At 42.3% G+C, this 21,237-nt stretch overlaps 1 protein-coding gene across 1 annotated transcript; it reads left to right on the top strand.

Annotated features, from left to right (window-relative positions):
* Nucleotides 1–2,385: 2,385 nt before the first annotated feature.
* Nucleotides 2,386–10,128, top strand: LOC116358946 (zinc finger protein 135-like). Its single transcript, XM_031811396.1, has 2 exons — nucleotides 2,386–2,429; nucleotides 7,973–10,128. The coding sequence occupies exon 2, from the start codon at nucleotides 8,068–8,070 to the stop codon at nucleotides 8,956–8,958; it is 891 nt and encodes a 296-aa protein (XP_031667256.1). The 5' UTR covers nucleotides 2,386–2,429; nucleotides 7,973–8,067; the 3' UTR covers nucleotides 8,959–10,128.
* Nucleotides 10,129–21,237: the final 11,109 nt, after the last annotated feature.

The following is a 21,237-nucleotide window of genomic DNA, read 5'->3' as shown; positions in this document are numbered from 1 at the left end:
AATCACTGAATATTGTAAGAGCTTTCATATGTATTTATCTTATGGTTCTGACTTGTTGTACAGGGCGAATAATGTAAGAACGGCCCATGTTCTGAATTCTGTCGCTGAACATTTCAAAAGTGCTGAACAAATAGTTATGTTGAACTCGTCCTAGCTCACTCATTAATGTCTTAATCGAAATTACGGATTGCCTGTTATCTGCACCTCATTCCTTTATGCTACATCTCAATTGTCAGTAGAAACCACATTTGTCAGCCACATCAGCTATGTTTTTTTTAAGGCAGGAAATGAGGCTGAATTAACTGTTTAGCTGCCAGACAAGGCTCCGTTGATAACCAGGTGTAGCGGTGGTAAGGATTCACTCCATGGTGCTGAAAATAAATCTCTGCTGTTGGGACAGCTTTATGTAGACCCTAACAGAGTGTCACTGTTATAGTGCAATTCATGTATTGTTTAGTGCTGTGTTGTGTAGTGGCTTTGCTGGCATGTATGTAAAAAAACAATTACTCGAGTCACATGACTTAGGCATTCTGATCGGTTTTATGTAATAATTCTAGAGGTGTGGACTCGAGTCACATGACTTAGGCATTCTGATCGGTTTTATGCAATAATTCCAGAGGAGTGGACTCGAGTCACATGACTTAGGCATTCTGATCGGTTTTATGCAATAATTCTAGAGATGTGGACTCGAGTCACATGACTTAGGCATTCTGATCGGTTTTATGTAATAATTCCAGAGGTGTGGACTCGAGTCACATGACTTAGGCATTCTGATCGGTTTTATGCAATAATTCTAGAGATGTGGACTCGAGTCACATGACTTAGGCATTCTGATCGGTTTTATTTAATAATTCCAGGGGAGTGGACTCGAGTCACATGACTTGGTCCCATCATTCTGTAATGATGGGCTGTCGTTTCTCTTTGCTTATTTGAGCTGTTCTTGCCATAACATGGACGTGGTCTTTTACCACATAGGGCTATCTTCTGTATTACTCTGACTTGTGTGATAAGTTTGTCTCTCCTCATTTGATAATACAAACATAACCACCACACGTTACCCACTCCAGTCAGCAGATGGCGATGTGAGTTTTTCCAGGTGATGCTTCTTGCGTGACGTATAATCTAGTGGACGGAACTGGAGGCTTCTTCAACAGCGACAAAAGCCTACTGATTCAAACCACGCAGTGGTTTGCTAGCGAACACAAAACCGAAACATTAAAGATCTTTAGACCAATCTTGTTTATATTCATCTTAGTGTTTAGAACGCAATTATATCTACGTATCTACTAGTTTATTTAAACGTAATTTGCTTGTTAAATTAGCAAATGTGTTAAATTGATACTGCAATAGGCTAATCGCCCGGAGCGTGAGCTCGACGGAGAAAGGACCTCTGGTGAAAGGAGAGGAAGAAGCTTTCAGAATGAAAAATTATGAAGATGAGGCTATCATATTGAAAAAAGAGAATGGATTGAAAGAAGAGCCCTTTGTAGTGAAAGAGGAAGAGGAGGCTATCTCTATAAAGGAGGAGGAAGAAGACGTTTTGGGAGTGAAAGAGGAGACTGAAGATCCGATTACCACCAGTGAGTACTGACTTAAAAACAGGGGCACAAACTATGCAGTTGTTTTTAAAGGGGCATTATACTGAAGTTCTACACTTGAATATGTTGTTCAGTACTGTAGGAATGGTTGAAGGGGCGATCTGCCATTGGTACATATATTTTAGGGACTTTTCAATTAGATGTATTGAATTCTCCATGTGGTCTATATTAAAGTTCCCCTCATCTAATATAACAGGCTTTTAAAATTCTATATTGGTACATATTTTCTACTTAAAATAACAAAGGGACGCAAAAGCCACCCATTTCGTGGAACGACCCTTTTACATTTGCATCACAAACACTATTTTAGGAAATCATGATGAAAGTGGCCATTTTAGACATGCATGCCTCTTGTAAGACTCTATGATTGTAATGGAAGATCATATGTTTACCATCTGTTTGATGTTCTCATTCACACAGGAGAGAGACATGACTATAGTGGATCCTCTGGGGAGCCTCAACAACATCCTGATGCTGACGAGGCAGAGAAGAGTCTCTCCGGATCAGAACACCAGATGGTACAGCTTGGTCTGGTCTAGCATACAGCTTTCTCTATCGGGCCCTGGGCTGGGTTTCTGTAGAGCACTTTTTGTCAACAGTGGCATCAGCATCCATAATGATGTGCGTCTGTGTCCCCTCTTTATGGTTACCAGGACAATGCTAGCCCCTCCTCCCTCCCGGAGTCCCTGTATCGTGCCTCTCCTGGTAGCACCTTACTGCTGGGTATGAAGAGGTTGTCTGTGCTGCTGGTGGACTGCAGGAAAACAACAGGGCTGAGTGGAACTGTGAGAGGAGGAGAAGAGAAGAAAGGATCAGATTTGACTCATCAAAGTAAGTGCTGTAGTTTAGTTTGAACAAATACAATAGATCTGCCCACTGGTATCTGTTACCAGGACAACCAGCAGAGTTCTGTTAGTTGACAGGAAGATGGACTGGTATCTGTTACCATGACAACCAGCACAGTTCTGTTAGTTGACAGGAAGATAGACTGGTGGATATGGATGTTATGAATATCATAACACTGAAAAAGGATTCTGCCAATGAAAAGAGAGAAACCAATAGACCATATAAAACCTTGATGAAAGTCAGCTTTAGAGAGAAAGTTTCAAGATGATCTGATGTAAGATGCTTGTTTTACAAAACCTTTTCCATAAAACATTATGGATGTTACATTGCCTGTCCCAGTCAACCCCCCTATCTTTACAGGACTCTAGAATAGGCTAATTAAACTCCAGACACTTCAACCGATTGAAGTTATACAAAAGGTACCAGTTGGACCGCTCCATCTGTGACGTTTCAAGCTGTGGAGTGAGTTTACGGCACGTTCTTACCTCGGTTACACATGTTCAGGTTGACTTTGCCACAGAATCGACCATACAGTGGGGGAAACACGTATTTCGTCAGCCACCAATTGTGCAAGTTCTCCCACTTAAAAAGGAGAGAGGCCTGTAATTTTCATCATAGGTACACTTCAACTATAACAGAAAATGAGAAAAAAAATCCAGAAAATCACATAGTAGGATTTTTAATGAATTTATTTGCAAATTATGGTGGAAAATAAGTATTTGGTCAATAACAAAAGTTTATCTCAATACTTTGTTATATACCCTTTGTTGGCAATGACAGAGGTCAAACGTTTTCTGTAAGTCTTCACAAGGTTTTCACACACTGTTGCTGGTATTTTGGCCCATTCCTCCATGCAGATCTCCTCTAGAGCAGTGATGTTTTGGGGCTGTTGCTGGGCAACACGGACTTTCAACTCCCTCCAAAGATTTTCTATGGGGTTGAGTTCTGGAGACTGGCTAAACCACTCCAGGACCTTGAAATGCTTCTTACGAAGCCACTCCTTCGTTGCCCGGGCGGTGTGTTTGGGATCATTGTCATGCTGAAAGACCCAGCCACGGTTCATCTTCAATGCCTTTGCTGATGGAAGGAGGTTTTCACTCGAAATCTCACGATACATGGCCCCATTCTTTCCTTTACACGGATCAGTCGTCCTGGTCCCTTTGCACAGCCCCAAAGCATGATGTTTCCACCCCCATGCTTCACAGTAGGTATGGTTTTCTTTGGATGCAACTCAGCATTCTTTGTCCTCCAAACACGACGATTTGAGTTTTTACCAAAATGTTATATTTTGGTTTCATCCATTTGACCATAGCCTGCAAAATAATGTCATACTTTCCAGGACCATACACAAACAGTTCGAACTACTAATTTGAAAAATTACTCTCTCCAGAAATAAGTCTCTCACTGTGGCTGCCTGCTACCGAACCCCCTCAAATCCCAGCTGTGCCCTGGACACCATTTGTGAATTGATCGCCCCACCTTCTAGCTTCAGAATTTGTTCTGTTAGGTAACCTAAACTGGGATATGCTTAACACCCCGGCAGTCCTACAATCTAAGCTAGATGCCCTCAATCTCACACAAATCATCAAGGAACCCACCAGGTACAACCTTAAATCTGTAAATAAGGGCACCCTCATAGACGTCATCCTGACCAACTGGCCCTCTAAATACACCTCCGCAGTCTTCAACCAGGATCTCAGCGATCACTGCCTCATTGCCTGTATCCGCTACGGATCCGCAGTCAAACGACCACCCCTCATCACTGTCAAATGCTCCCTAAAACACTTCTGCGAACAGGCCTTTCTAATCGACCTGGCCCGGGTATCCTGGAAGGATATTGGCCTCATCCCATCAGTTGAGGATGCCTGGTCATTCTTTAAAAGTAACTTCCTCACCATTTTAGATAAGCATGCTCCGTTCAAAAAATGCAGAACTAAGAACAGATATAGCACTTGGTTCACTCCAGACCTGACTGCCCTCGACCAGCACAAAAACATCCTGTGGCGGGCTGCAATAGCATCGAATAGTCCCCGCGATATGCAACTGTTCAGGGAAGTCAGGAACCAATACACGCAGTCAGTCAAGCCAAGGCCATTTTCTTCATGCAGAAATTTGCATCCTGTAGCTCTAACTCCAAAAAGTTCTGGGACACTGTAAAGAGCACCTCCTCCCAGCTGCCCACTGCACTAAGGCTAGGTAACACGGTCACCACCGATAAATCCATGATTATCGAAAACGTCAACAAGCATTTCTCAACGGCTGGCCATGCCTTCCTCCTGGCTACTCCAACCTCGGCCAACAGCTCCGCCCCCCCCCCCCCCTCAGCTAGTCGCCCAAGCCTCTCCAGGTTCTCCTTTACCCAAATCCAGATAGCAGATGTTCTGAAAGAGCTGCAAAACCTGGACCTGTACAAATCAGCTGGGCTTGACAATCTGGACCCTCTATTTCTGAAACTATCCACCGCCATTGTCGCAACCCCTATTGCCAGCCTGTTCAACCTCTCTTTCATATCGTCTGAGAACCCCAAGGATTATTAACTATTACAAACTGTTACAGACCTATATCCATCCTGCCCTGCCTATCTAAGGTCTTCGAAAGCCAAGTCAACAACAGGTCACTGACCATCTCGAATCCCACCGTACATTCTCCGCTGTGCAATCTGGTTTCCGAGCCAGTCATGGGTGCACCTCAGCCACGCTCAAGGTACTAAACGATATCATAACCGCCATCGATAAAAGACAGTACTGTGCAGCCGTCTTCATCGACCTGGCCAAGGCTTTCGACTCGGTCAATCACCATATTCTTATCGGCAGACTCAGTAGCCTCGGTTTTTCTAATGACTGCCTTGCCTGGTTCCCCAACTACTTTGCAGACAGCGTTCAGTGTGTCAAATCGGAGGGCATGTTGTCCGGTCCTCTGGCAGTCTCTATGGGGGTGCCACAGGGTTCAATTCTCGGGCCGACTCTTTTCTCTGTATATATCAATGATGTTGCTCTTGCTGCGGGCAATTCCCTGATCCACCTCTACGCAGACGACACCATTCTGTATACTTCCGGCCCTTCCTTGAACACTGTGCTATCTAACCTCCAAACGAGCTTCAACACCATACAACACTCCTTCCGTGGCCTCCAAGTGCTCTTAAACGCTAGTAAAACCAAATGCATGATTTTCAACCATTCGCTGCCTGCACCCGCACGCCCGACTAGCATCACCACCCTGGATGGTTCCGACCTAGAATATGTGGACATCTATAAGTACCTAGGTGTCTGGCTAGACTGTAAACTCTCCTTCAGACTCATATCAAACATCTCCAATCTAAAATCAAATCTAGAGTCGGCTTTCTATTCCGCAACAAAGCCTCCTTCACTCACGCCGCCAAACTTACCCTAGTAAAACTGACTATCCTACCAATCCTCGACTTCGGCGATGTCATCTACAAAATAGCTTCCAATACTCTACTCAGCAAACTGGATGCAGTTTATCACAGTGCCATCCGTTTTGTTACTAAAGCACCTTATACCACCCACCACTGCGACCTGTATGCTCTAGTCGGCTGGCCCTCGCTACATATTCGTCGCCAGACCCACTGGCTCCAGGTCATTTACAAGTCCATGCTAGGTAAAGCTCCTCCTTTTCTCAGTTCACTGGTCACGATGGCAACACCCATCCGTAGCACGCACTCCAGCAGGTGTATCTCACTGATCATCCCTAAAGCCAACATCGAATTTGGCCGACTTTCGTTCCAGTTCTCTGCTCCCTGTGACTGGAACGAATTGCAAAAATCGCTGAAGCTGGAGACTTATCTCCATCACCAACTTCAAACATCTGCTTTTCTTGAGCACCTAACCGATCGCTGCAGTTGTACATAGTCTATCGGTAAATAGCCCACCCAATTTACCTACCTCATCCCCATACTGTTTATTTATTTTATTTTCTGCTCTTTTGCGCACCAGTATCTCTACCTGTACATGACCATCTGATCATTCATCACTCCAGTGTTAATTAGCAAAATTTTAATTATTCGCCTACCTCCTCATGCCTTTTGCACACAATGTATATAGACTCCCTTTTTTTTCTACTGTGTTATTGACTTGTTAATTGTTTACTCCATGTGTAACTCTGTGTTGTCTGTTCACACTGCTATGCTTTATCTTGGCCAGGTCGCAGTTGTAAATGAGAACTTGTTCTCAACTAGCCTACCTGGTTAAATAAAGGTGAGAAAAAAAATACATTCTCCCAATCTTCTTCTGGATCATCCAAATGCTCTCTAGCAAACTTCAGACGGAGCTGGACATGTACTGGCTTAAGCAGGGGGACACGTCTGGCACTGCAGGATTTGAGTCCCTGGCGGTGTAGTGTGTTACTGATGGTAGGCTTTGTTACTTTGGTCCCAGCTCTCTGCAGGTCATTCACTAGGTCCCCCCGTGTGGGGTGAGATCTTGCGTGGATTCCCAGATCGAGGGAGATTATCAGTGGTCTTGTATGTCTTCCATTTCCTAATAATTGCTTCCACAGTTGATTTCTTCAAACCAAGCTGCTTACCTATTGCAGATTCAGTCTTTCCAGCCTGGTGCAGGTCTACAATTTTGTTTCAGGTGTCCTTTGACAGCTCTTTGGTCTTGGCCATAGTGGAGTTTGGAGTGTGTCTGTTTGAGGTTGTGGACACGTGTCTTTTATACTGATAACAAGTTCAAACAGGTGCCATTAATACAGGTAACGAGTGGAGGACAGAGGAGCCTCTTAAAGAAGAAGTTACAGGTCTGTGAGAGCCAGAAATCTTGCTTGTTTGTAACCAAATACTTATTTTCCACCATAATTTGCAAATAAATTCATAAAAAATCCTACAATGTGATTTTCTGTATTTTTTCCCCAAATATTGTCTGTCATATTTGAAGTGTACCTATGATGAAAATTACAGGCCTCTCTCGTCTTTTTAAGTGGGAGAACTTGCACAATTGGTGGCTGACTAAATACTTTTTTGCCCCACTGTATGTATAAAATATACATATATATGTAGAATATTTGAACGTCACAAAAAAACGATCCCTTTCGACAACGGGGAGATGTTACTGATGTGCTTTTGTGTCTGCCTTTGACGTAAAAACAAGTTTTGGACTTATTTTAAGTTTAAGGACGTGTGTAGGTCACATTCTGTATCATACAGCGATGAAGGTTATATATTTACAACCACCTGCTCGATAGGAATCCAGTGATGTCTGTGTCTTCAGTGTCATAGAACTGTGTAGTTTTTTGTGTTCTGACTTATAAAACAGGATTACGATTGGCTCAGATTAACCCTAACCAATCTAGTTAAAACTGGCCTCAGATTATTGAACATAATGAATAAAATAGGTAATGTAAACATATCAGTAATTACCACTAAGCCTTACAACATCATTTGTTTTAAAATCACACCAAGCTTGTTAAAACTGGTAACAGGTTATTGAGGGATCTGATTTAACCTCCTAGCAAGAGTTGTGGAGGTTTCATTCAGGTCTGTATTTAAATAAACCCTCTGTCTTTGGCAGGAGAAAGACCAGATTCGGAGAAACCAGAGACGTCCAAACCGGCAAAACAACACGACTGTTCCCGCTGTGGAAAGAGTTTTACAGAGTTAGGCAACATGAAAAGGCATGAAAGGACACACACAGGTGAGAAGCCTCATCAATGCTCTCACTGTGGAAAGACTTTTACTGAGTTATGGAGCCTGAAAACACATGAGAGATTACACACAGGGGAAAAGCCTTACCACTGCTCCCAGTGTGGAAAGAATTTTACCCGGTCAGGGCACATGAAAGAACATAAGAGAATGCACACATTGGAGAAGCCTTACCTCTGTTCCCAGTGTGGAAAGAGTTTTACCCACTTATGTAACCTGAAAACACATGAGAGGTTACACACCGGGGAGAAGGATTATGAATGCTCTCCGTGTGGGTTGAGGTTTACCACTTTAGGGTACCTGAAATCACATGAGCGAACACACACAAGAGAGAAGCCTTTCCACTGCTCACAGTGCAGAGAAATTTTCACCCAGTTAGGGAGCCTGAAAAGGCATGAAAGGACACACACAGTTGAGAAGCCTCATCATTGCACTCACTGTGGGAAGACTTTTACCCAGTTAGGGAGCCTGAAAAGACATGAGAGAATACACACAGGAGAAAAGCCTCATCATTGCACTGACTGTGGGAAGACGTTTACCCAGTTAGGGGGCCTGAAAATGCATGAGAGAATACACACAGGGGAGAAGCCTTACTGCTGCCCCCAGTGTGGAAAGAGTTTTACCCGGTCAGAGCACATGAAAGAACATAAGAGAACACACACAGGGGAGAAGCCTTATTGCTGCTTCCAGTGTGGAAAGAGTTTTACCTACTTATGTAACCTGAAAACACACGAGAGAATACACACAGGGGAGAAGCCTTACCGCTGCTCCCAGTGTGGAAAGGGTTTTAACCAGTTAGGGGTCCTGAAACGGCATGAGAGAAAACACACAGGAGATAAGGATGTAGGATGTTGAACTGTAGAACATTGGATGGATATAGGACAGATATAGCCTCTGAACAGTAGGATATAGGACAGATATAGCCTCTGAACAGTAGGATATAGGACAGATATAGCCTCTGAACAGTAGGATGAAGGACAGGTGATGGCTGAACAGTAGGATATAGGACAGATATAGCCTCTGAACAGTAGGATATAGGACAGATGCTGGATGAACAGTAGGATATAGGACAGATATAGCCTCTGAACAGTAGGATATAGGACAGATATAGCCTCTGAACAGTAGGATATAGGACAGATATAGCCTCTGAACAGTAGGATATAGGACAGATATAGCCTCTGAACAGTAGGATATAGGACAGATATAGCCTCTGAACAGTAGGATATAGGACAGATATAGCCTCTGAACAGTAGGATATAGGACAGATATAGCCTCTGAACAGTGTATTTTCCATACTGCATGTATTATAGTGGATTTGTTTGCTGACTTCACAAAATAAATTTCCATGTAAATGGGCTAAGTCTAAATGTCGATGTAAATGGGCTAGGTCTAAATGTCGATGTAAATGGGCTAAGTCTAAATGTCGATGTAAATGAACTAAGTCTAAATGGGCTAGGTCTAAATGTCGGTGTAAATGGGCTAAGTCTAAATGTCGATGTAAATTGGCTAAGTCTACTGTATTTTGTATATCGTACTTTGCTCTCATTTTGAGAGAAATCAAATCCAGTTCGATTCCCAACTCAGTAACTCAGATCAGCTTTAATATTGAACATAGATTGTAACTCAGGCCTTGGGGAAGTTCTGCTTTAATATTGAACATAGATTGTAACTCAGGCCTTGGGGAAGTTCTGCTTTAATATTGAACATAGATTGTAACTCAGGCCTTGGGGAAGTTCAGCTTTAATATTGAACATAGATTGTAACTCAGGCCTTGGGGAAGTTCTGCTTTAATATTGAACATAGATTGTAACTCAGGCCTTGGGGAAGTTCTGCTTTAATATTGAACATAGATTGTAACTCAGGCCTTGGGGAAGTTCTGCTTTAATATTGAACATAGATTGTAACTCAGGCCTTGGGGAAGTTCTGCTTTAATATTGAATATAGATTGTTGATTCCATCAATGTAATTGTCTGCATCATTTCCAATTTTGTAAATTAACAAAAATATAAAGACAAAATGCATTAATTTCTAAGATTTGACTGATTTACAGAAAAAAGTACATTGAAATAAATTCTTTAGGCCCTAATCTATGGTTTTCACATGACTGGGAATAGTGCTATGCATCTGTTGGTCAACGATACCTTAAGAAAAAGGTAAGGGTATGGATCAGAAAACCAGTCAGTATTTGATGTGACCACCATTTGCCTAGAGTTGATCAGGCTTTTGATTGTGGCCTGTGGAATGTTGTCCCACTCCTCTTCAATGGCTGTGCAAAGTTGCTGGATATTAACGGGAACTGGAACACGCTGTCATACACATCAATGCAGAGCATCCCAAACATGCTCAATGGGTGATATGTCTGGTGAGTATGCAGGCCATGGAAGAACTGGGACATTTTTTAGCTTCCAGGAATTGTGTCCAGATCGTTCTGACATGGGGCCGTGCATTATCATGCTGAAACATGAGGTGATGGAGGTGGATGAATGGCACGACAATGGGCCTCAGTATCTCGTCACGGTATCTCTGTGCGTTCAAATTGCCAACGATACAATCCAATTGTGTTCGTTGTCCGTAGCTTATGCCTGCCTATACCTTAACCCTACCACCACCATGGGACACTCTGTTCACAACATTGACATCAGTAAACCGCTCGCTCACACAACACCATACATGTGAGGCCAGTTGGACGTACTGCCAAATTCTCTAAAACAACGTAGCTTATGGTAGAGAAATTAACATTAAATTCTTCTCTGGCAACAGCTCTGGTGGACATTCATGTAGTCAGCATGCCAATTGCACGCTCCCTCAACTTGAGACATCTGTATCATTGTGTGACAAATCTGCACATTTTAGAGTGGCCTTTTATTGCCCCCAGCACAAGGTGCAACTGTGTAATGATCATGTGATAAAATAATGTATATGTTGAAAGATAATGATAAAATAATTCCACTCTGAAACCTTATAACTGTATGAAATTGATAAGAATCATATAATTCTAATCTGACAATGTGTGTAGTTTTAGTCAGAATTAGGTTAAACAATGTATCTGTATAGTGGAAAAACACAGACTGTCTGAGCAAGGCGTAGCTTAGGATTTTAACTTGTATGTGGGTGCCTAGGAAAATACCGTAGAACAATTAAAACTGTGTTTGAACCGACCTGGCTAGGCCTCTGAGGAACCTATGAGAGCACAGGGAGTACTTCTCAACGTTTCCCTAATCTCGGGGGAATGGAACTGTCGGCTGGGTAGTGATACACAGTGGTGAGAACTACGGAGAAGGATAAAACTCACCTACTGTTTGTGTGGAAGTATGTGAGTAGGATACCTACTGTTTCTGTGGATGTATGTGAGTAGGATACCTACTGTTTTTGTGGAAGTATGTGAGTAGGATACCTACTGTTTGTGTGGAAGTATGTGAGTAGGATACCTACTGTTTGTGTGGAAGTATGTGAGTAGGACACCTACTGTTTGTGTGGAAGTATGTGAGTAGGATACCTACTGTTTGTGTGGAAGTATGTGAGTAGGATACCTACCGTTTGTGTGGAAGTATGTGAGTAGGATACCTACTGTTTGTGTGGAAGTATGTGAGTAGGATACCTACTGTTTGTGTGGAAGTATGTGATCAGGATACCTACTGTTTGTGTGGAAGTATGTGATCAGGATACCTACTGTTTGTGTGGAAGTATGTGATCAGGATACCTACTGTTTGTGTGGAAGTATGTGATCAGGATACCTACTGTTTGTGTGGAAGTATGTGATCAGGATACCTACTGTTTGTGTGGAAGTATGTGATCAGGATACCTACTGTTTGTGTGGAAGTATGTGATCAGGATACCTACTGTTTGTGTGGAAGTATGTGATCAGGATACCTACTGTTTGTGTGGAAGTATGTGATCAGGATACCTACTGTTTGTGTGGAAGTATGTGATCAGGATACCTACTGTTTGTGTGGAAGTATGTGATCAGGATACCTACTGTTTGTGTGGAAGTATGTGATCAGGATACCTACTGTTTGTGTGGAAGTATGTGATCAGGATACCTACTGTTTGTGTGGAAGTATGTGATCAGGATACCTACTGTTTGTGTGGAAGTATGTGATCAGGATACCTACTGTTTGTGTGGAAGTATGTGATCAGGATACCTACTGTTTGTGTGGAAGTATGTGATCAGGATACCTACTGTTTGTGTGGAAGTATGTGATCAATATACCTACTGTTTCTGTGGAAGTATGTGATTAGGATACCTACTGTTTGTGTGGAAGTATGTGATCAGGATACCTACTGTTTGTGTGGAAGTATGTGATCAGGATACCTACTGTTTGTGTGGAAGTATGTGATCAGGATACCTACTGTTTGTGTGGAAGTATGTGATCAGGATACCTACTGTTTCTGTGGAAGTATGTGATTAGGATACCTACTGTTTGTGTGGAAGTATGTGATCAGGATACCTACTGTTTGTGTGGAAGTATGTGATCAGGATACCTACTGTTTCTGTGGAAGTATGTGATCAGGATACCTACTGTTTCTGTGGAAGTATGTGATTAGGATACCTACTGTTTGTGTGGAAGTATGTGATCAGGATACCTACTGTTTGTGTGGAAGTATGTGATCAGGATACATACTGTTTGTGTGGAAGTATGTGATCAGGATACCTACTGTTTGTGTGGAAGTATGTGATCAGGATACCTACTGTTTGTGTGGAAGTATGTGATTAGGATACCTACTGTATGTGTGGAAGTATGTCCGCAGCTATAAAATGGATGTCTTTGTAAAATGGACTTGAGAACGTTCTCTGAATAAACTGTACTATAAACTGTACCATCTTTTTGCATAAACTGAGTCTTTGCCTAATTATTATTAAACTCATGGTCTTACAGATCTTGGGTCAGAGCTATTGATTGTCATTTGTTATCATTGGGATTGAAAATTGTCATGACATCGTGCTGTTTAATCAGCTTTTTGACATCCCACATCGGTCAGGTGGAGAAATGCTCACTAACAGGGATGTAAACAAATGTGTGCGCAAAATTTGAGCAAAATAACACTTTTTTTTGTGTGTCTATGAAACCTTTCTGGGATCTTTTTTTTATTTCATCTCGTGAAACATGGGAACAATGTTGGATTTATATGGTTGTTTTAGTGTAGATACAGAAAGCATTCAGACCCCTAGACATTTCCACAGTTTGTTACATTACAGCCTAATTCTAAATGGTTGTTTTAATGTAGATACAGTGCATTCTGAAAGCATTCAGACCCCTAGACATTTCCACAGTTTGTTACATTACAGCCTAATTCTAAATGGTTGTTTTAATGTAGATACAGTGCATTCTGAAAGCATTCAGACCCCTAGACATTTCCACAGTTTGTTACATTACAGCCTAATTCTAAATGGTTGTTTTAGTTTAGATACAGTGCATTCTGAAAGCATTCAGACCCCTAGACATTTCCACAGTTTGTTACATTACAGCCTAATTCTAAATGGTTGTTTTAATGTAGATACAGTGCATTCTGAAAGCATTCAGACCCCTAGACATTTCCACAGTTTGTTACATTACAGCCTAATTCTAAATGGTTGTTTTAGTGTAGATACAGTGCATTCTGAAAGCATTCAGACCCCTAGACATTTACACAGTTTGTTACATTACAGCCTAATTCTAAATGGTTGTTTTAATGTAGATACAGTGCATTCTGAAAGCATTCAGACCCCTAGACATTTCCACAGTTTGTTACATTACAGCCTAATTCTAAATGGTTGTTTTAATGTAGATACAGTGCATTCTGAAAGCATTCAGACCCCTAGACATTTCCACAGTTTGTTACATTACAGCCTAATTCTAAATGGTTGTTTTAATGTAGATACAGTGCATTCTGAAAGCATTCAGACCCCTAGACATTTCCACAGTTTGTTACATTACAGCCTAATTCTAAATGGTTGTTTTAATGTAGATACAGTGCATTCTGAAAGCATTCAGACCCCTAGACATTTCCACAGTTTGTTACATTACAGCCTAATTCTAAATGGTTGTTTTAATGTAGATACAGTGCATTCTGAAAGCATTCAGACCCCTAGACATTTCCACAGTTTGTTACATTACAGCCTAATTCTAAATGGTTGTTTTAATGTAGATACAGTGCATTCTGAAAGCATTCAGACCCCTAGACATTTCCACAGTTTGTTACATTACAGCCTAATTCTAAATGGTTGTTTTAATGTAGATACAGTGCATTCTGAAAGCATTCAGACCCCTAGACATTTCCACAATTTGTTACATTACAGCCTAATTCTAAATCGTTGTTTTAGTGTAGATACAGTGCATTCTGAAAGCATTCAGACCCCTAGACATTTCCACAGTTTGTTACATTACAGCCTAATTCTAAATGGTTGTTCTAGTGTATATACAATGCATTCTGAAAGCATCCAGACCCCTAGACAATTCCACCGTTAGTTACATTACAGCCTAATTCTAAAATCTGAAAAAAGTTTAATCTCACTCAATCTACACACAATACCCACACAATACCCAATAATGACAAAGCACTCATTCATGGGTTTTTCCTATTTAAAAAAAAATCATATTTTCTATATTGTAGAATAATAGTGAAGACATCACAACTATGAAATACCACATATGGAATCATGTAGTAACCCAAAAAAGTGTCCAACAAATCTAAATGTATTTTAGATTCTTAAAAGTAGCCACCCTTTGCCTTGATGACAGCTTTGCACACTCTTGGTGTTCTCTCAACCATCTTCACCTGGAATGCTTTTCCAACGGTCTTGAATGAGTTCCCACATATGCTGAGCACTTGTTGGCAGCTTTTCCTTCACTCTGCGGCCCGCCTCATCTCAAACCATCTCAATTGGGTTGAGGCCAGGGGATTGTGGAGGCCAGGTCATCAGATGCAGAACTCCATCACTCTCCTTCTTGGTAAAATAGCCCTTACGTGACACTTGGCATTCAGGCCAAAGAGTACAATCTTGGTTTCACCGGACCAGAGAATCTTGTTTCTCATGGTCTGAGAGTCTTTAGGTGCCTTTTGGCAAACTCCAAGCTGGCTGTCATGTGCCTTTTTACTGAGGAGTGGCTTCCGTCTGGCCACTCTACCATAAAGGCCTGATTGGTGGAGTGCTGCAGAGATGGTCGTCCTTCTGGAAGGTTCTCCCATCTCCACAGAGGAACTCTAGAGCTCTGTCAGAGTGACCATCGGGTTACCTCCCTGACCAAGGCCCTTCTCCCCCGGTTGCTCAGTCTAGCCAGGCGGCCAGCTCCGGGAAGAATGTTGGTGGTTCCAAACTTCTTCCATTAAAGAATGATGGAGGCCACTGTGTTCTTGGGGACCTTCAATGCTACAGAAATGTTTTGGTACACTTCCCCAGATCTGTGTCTGTGGCACAATCCTGTCTCAAAAGGAATATTTCACATCAAATATAGGCTACTTAAAGTTCAAGAGAGAACACACATTCTGTTTCTACACTTGTCTCATGTTTTTTACAATTTATAACTAGAATTGTGCTTTTGGTCATTCTCCTGTATATAGCCTCCACATTGTCTCTGTACTGGTACCCCCTGTATATAGCCTCCACATTGACTCTGTACTGGTACCTCCTGTATATAGCCTCCACATTGTCTCTGTACTGGTACCCCCTGTATATAGCCTCTACATTGACTCTGTACTGGTACCCCCTGTATATAGCCTCCACATTGACTCTGTACTGGTACCCCCTGTATATAGCCTCCCCATTGACTCTGTACTGGTACCCCCTGTATATAGCCTCCACATTGACTCTGTACTGGTACCTCCTGTATATAGTCTCCACATTGACTCTGTACTGGTACCCCCTGTATATAGCCTCCACATTGACTCTGTACTGGTACCTCCTGTAAATAGCCTCCACATTGACTCTGTACTGGTACCCCCTGTATATAGTCTCCACATTGACTCTGTACTGGTACCCCCTGTATATAGTCTCCACATTGACTCTGTACTGGTACCCCCTGTATATAGCCTCCACATTGACACTGTACTGGTACCCCCTGTATATAGCCTCCACATTGACTCTGTACTGGTACCCCCTGTATATAGTCTCCACATTGACTCTGTACTGGTACCCCCTGTATATAGCCTCCACATTGACACTGTACTGGTACCCCCTGTATATAGCCTCCACATTGACTCTGTACCGGTACCCCCTGTATATAGTCTCCACATTGACTCTGTACTGGTACCCCCTGTATATAGCCTCCACATTGACTCTGTACTGGTACCTCCTGTATATAGCCTCCACATTGACTCTGTACCGGTACCCCCTGTATATAGCCTCCACGTTGACTCTGTACTGGTACCCCCTGTATATAGCCTCCACATTGACTCTGTACTGGTACCCCCTGTATATAGCCTCGTTATTGTTATTTTATTGTGTTACTTTTTTTTCTCTTTAGTTTATTTAGGAAACATTTTCTTACCTCTTATTTTTCTTAACTACATTGTTGGCTTGTCAGTAAGCATTTAACGGTAACGTAAGGTCTACCTACACTTGTTGTATTCAGCATTTCACAGTAAGGTCTACACTTGTTGTATTGATGTGACAAATAACATTTGATTTTAACTAAATATGGAGTATGTCAGTTTCAATGTTACGGTCTTTGATTAATTAAAATATATTTTTCTAATTCAGGTTGTCTGTTTATCTGCGTCATTCCTTGATCATTCCTTTTTCCCTCAGAACAGACTCAATTCGTCAGGGCATGGACTCAACAAGGTGTCAAAAAGCGCCCATGTTGACTCCAATGCTTCCCACAATTGTGTCAAGTTGGCTGGATGTCCTTTGGGTGCAGTGGAGGCTCTTCAGAGGAGGAAGGGGAGAACCATCGTCCTCAGTTATTTTCAGAAAAATTAAAATGGTTGAATATTTACAAGTTGTTCATTTGAGATAAAACTATACTAAATACAATCACATCACCAAATAATTGATTAAAACATACTATTTTGCATCCTCTGGGTACATTGACTTCAATACAAAACCTACGAGGCTCATGGTTCTCAAGCCCTTCCATAGACTTACACAGTAATTATGACAACTTCCGGAGGATGTCCTCCAACCTATCAGAGCTCTTGCAGCATGATCTGACATGTTGTCCACCCAATGAAAGGATCAGAGAAGGAATCTAGTACTGAAAGCATACGCTACAGCTAGCTAGTACTGCAGTGCATAACATGTGGTGAGTAGTTGACTAAAAGAGAGAGAAAAACAATCTCATGATGGTTATAGGGGAAATGTTAGTATCATTTAGCAGTCTAAACCTATCGCTGTTACATTGAACAGGGTGACTGGATTATGAATTACAGTCATCCAATATGCTGTAATAGAAAGAAGGCCATGCTCATGAAAACAAATTGTCCAGCCTGATTCAACGGCAGTGACCGCCACTGTTTGGGTGGTGGACCACTCTTGGTACACATGGGAAACTGTAGCGTTGCAGTTCTTGACACAAACCGGGGCGCCTGGCACCCACTCCCATATCCTGTTCAAAGACAAATATTTTGTCTTCCCCATTCACCCTCTGAATGGCACACATACACAATCCATGTCTCATTTGTCTTAAAAATCCTTATTTAACCTGTCCTCCCCTCCCCCTCATCTGGATTTAACTAGTGACATCAATAAGGGATCTTAGCTTTCACCTGGATTCACCTGGTCAGTCTAAGTCATGGAAGGAGCAGGTGTTCTTAATGTTTTGTAGACTCAGTGTATAGCACTACAGTTAATCAAGTGCTATTTGCATGTGATGCATTTGCTCTATTGTGTCCAGCAGGGCAAGTAGTTCTGACATCATAATACACCCTTCTGATAATCAAGTGATATTTGGAATGTCTGGGTGGTTCTATATGATGTCATAATACACCCCTCTGATAATCAAGGGCTATTTGCATGTGATGCATTTGTTCTGTTGTTTACAGGATGCTTTGTATCGTATAGAGCGTGGCTTTAAGGGAAAAGTATGGTCACATCTAATAAAAACGAATGTGAAAAATGAACAGAGTATTAACACAATGTGTATTAACCCGCTACCTATTCGTAGAAGTATTTATTAATCATCTACATATTCATATTAAGCTTCTACGTCTGTGTACAGAAACGTATTATTTGTAAGACGTAAGAGAAAATATATCAGCTTATTGTTAAATTATTATGACGTTTTTTCCAATACAGAAAGTGTTGTAACTTTTGTTTCCAAACTGCGTTACCCACTCCAGCCAGCAGATGGCGATGAGCGTCTTTCGGGTGATGCTTCTTGCGTGACGTATAATGGACGGGACGCTTCTTCAGGAACAACAACACGGCTACTCTTTCAACCACCTCGGTAGCTTGCTAGCCAACATAAAACTGTCTAACTATCTAACTTAAAACCGAAATATTGACGCTTTAGACCACGGTTTTGTACGTTAGCTAATCTCAGTGTTTTAAACACAATTATTATGTTGACGTATCTACTGGTTAACTTTAACCTAATTTGCTTGTTCAATTTGCAAACTTAAAGATTGATACTGAGCCTAGCACTAGGCTAGACGCTAATGGTAACTAGCATCCCTGACCATGAGCTCATTAAACTACTCATTCCCTGCTAAAGAAGAGGAGGTCTGCTGGACGGAGAAAGAAGCTCTGGGGCTGAACATTGTCGTGAAAGAAGAAGAAGAAGAGGATATTACAGTGAAAGGAGAGAAAGAACCTTTCAGAATGAAAAAGGAGGAAGAGGAGGCTGTTATAGGGAAAGAAGAGGAAGAACATTTTGGAGTGGAAGAGAGGATAGAGGCTGTCACAGTGGAAAAGGAAGAGGAAGACGCTTTCAGAATGAAAAAGGAGGAAGAGGAGACTATCACATTGAAAGAAGAAGAAGAGGAGGATGTTACCGTGAAAAAATATAAAGAACATTTAGTAGTGAAAGAGGGGATAGAGGCAGCCAGAGTGGAAGAGGGGATAGAGGCAGCCAGAGTGGAAGAGGGGATAGAGGCAGCCAGAGTGGAAGAGGGGATAGAGGCAGCCAGAGTGGAAGAGGGGATAGAGGCAGCCAGAGTGGAAGAGGGGATAGAGGCAGCCAGAGTGGAAGAGGAGGATGTTATAGGGGGGAAAGAGGGAGAACCTTTTAGAGAGGAAGAGGATGCTATCTCAATAAAGGTGAAGGAGGAAGACGTTTTGGGAGTGAAGGAGGAGACAGAATATCCGATTAACACCAGTGAGTACTGTCTTCAACAGGGACACAAACTATGCAGTTGTTGAACTATAATATATTTAAAAATCATGATGAATGTGGTCATTTTAGGCCCTGTTTAGACATATTCATGCCTCTTGTAAGACTCTGTGGTTGCAATAGAAGATCATAAGTTCACCATCTGTTTGATGTTCTCATTCACACAGGAGAGAGACATGACTATTGTGGATCCTCTGGGGAGCCTCAACAACATCCTGATGCTGACGAGGCAGAGAAGAGTCTCTCCAGATCAGAGCACCAGATGGTATAGCTTGGTCTGGTCTAGCATACAGCTTGCTCTATCTGGGTCTGGGCTGGGTTTCTGTTAAGCACTTTATGTCAACAGTGACATCAGCATCCATAATGATATGTGTCTGTGTCCCCTCTTTATGGTTACCAGGACAACGCTAGCCCTTCCTCCCTCCCGGAGTCCCCGTGTCGTGCCTCTCCCGGTAGCACCTTACTGCTGGGTATGAAGAGGTTGTCTGTGCTGCTGGTGGACTGCAGGAAAACAACGGGGCTGAGTGGAACTGTGAGAGGAGGAGAAGAGACGAAAGGATCAGATTTGACACATCAAAGTAAGTGCTGTAGTTTAGTTTGAACAAATACAATAGATCTGCCGACTGGTATCTGTTACCAGGACAACCAGCAGAGTTCTGTTAATTCTGGGATCGAACCCGGGTCGGTAGTGACACCTCAATCACTGTGATGTAGTGCTTTAGGCCGCTGTTTGGCTGACGTTTAGGGACCGGTTGTTTGTCCTCAGGGGTTCCCCACGGCATCTGAGTCATTATGCTCGAAGTTGGAGAAAATGTATTTTATCTCATCCGGTAGGGTGGCGTTGGCGTGGCAACGTGACTCGTTTTTTATATATTTTTTGTATTCCGTGACCGTTAGAAGCGCCTGACACATTATGCGACTCACTAATAACATTTCTATCACTACTACCACATGGATAGACTGACTACTACCACATGGATAGACTGACTACTACCACATGGATAGACTGACTACTACCACATGGATAGACTGACTACTACCACATGGATAGACTGACTACTACCACATGGATAGACTGACTACTACCACATGGATAGACTGACTACTACCACATGGATAGACTGACTACTACCACATGGATAGACTGACTACTACCACATGGATAGACTGACTACTACCACATGGATAGACTGACTACTACCACATGGATAGACTGACTACTACCACATGGACAGACTGACTGCTACCACATGGATAGACTGACTACTACCACATGGATAGACTGACTACTACCACATGGATAGACTGACTACTACCACATGGATAGACTGACTACTACCACATGGATAGACTGACTACTACCACATGGATAGACTGACTACTACCACATGGATAGACTGACTACTACCACATGGATAGACTGACTACTACCACATGGATAGACTGACTACTACCACATGGATAGACTGACTACTACCACATGGATAGACTGACTACTACCACATGGATAGACTGACTACTACCACATGGATAGACTGACTACTACCACATGGATAGACTGACTGCTACCACATGGACAGACTGACTGCTACCACATGGATAGACTGACTACTACCACATGGATAGACTGACTACTACCACATGGACAGACTGACTGCTACCACATGGATAAACTGACTACTACCACATGGATAGACTGACTACTACCACATGGACAGACTGACTACCACCACATGGACAGACTGACTACTACCACATGGATAGACTGACTACCACCACATGGACATACTGACTACCACCACATGGACAGACTGACTACTACCACATGGACAGACTGACTACTACCACATGGACAGACTGACTACTATCACTACTACCACATGGA

Source organism: Oncorhynchus kisutch, unplaced genomic scaffold (genome assembly GCF_002021735.2).
Source record: "Oncorhynchus kisutch isolate 150728-3 unplaced genomic scaffold, Okis_V2 Okis01b-Okis20b_hom, whole genome shotgun sequence".
NCBI classification, from domain to species: Eukaryota; Metazoa; Chordata; class Actinopteri; order Salmoniformes; family Salmonidae; genus Oncorhynchus; species Oncorhynchus kisutch.
This window is presented reverse-complemented; position numbering and strand designations above follow the sequence as displayed.

Coding starts and splice junctions, on each gene's coding strand:
- LOC116358946 (XM_031811396.1), top strand. CDS start 8,068: ATGAAAAGGCATGAAAGGACACACACAGGTGAGAAGCCTCATCAATGC.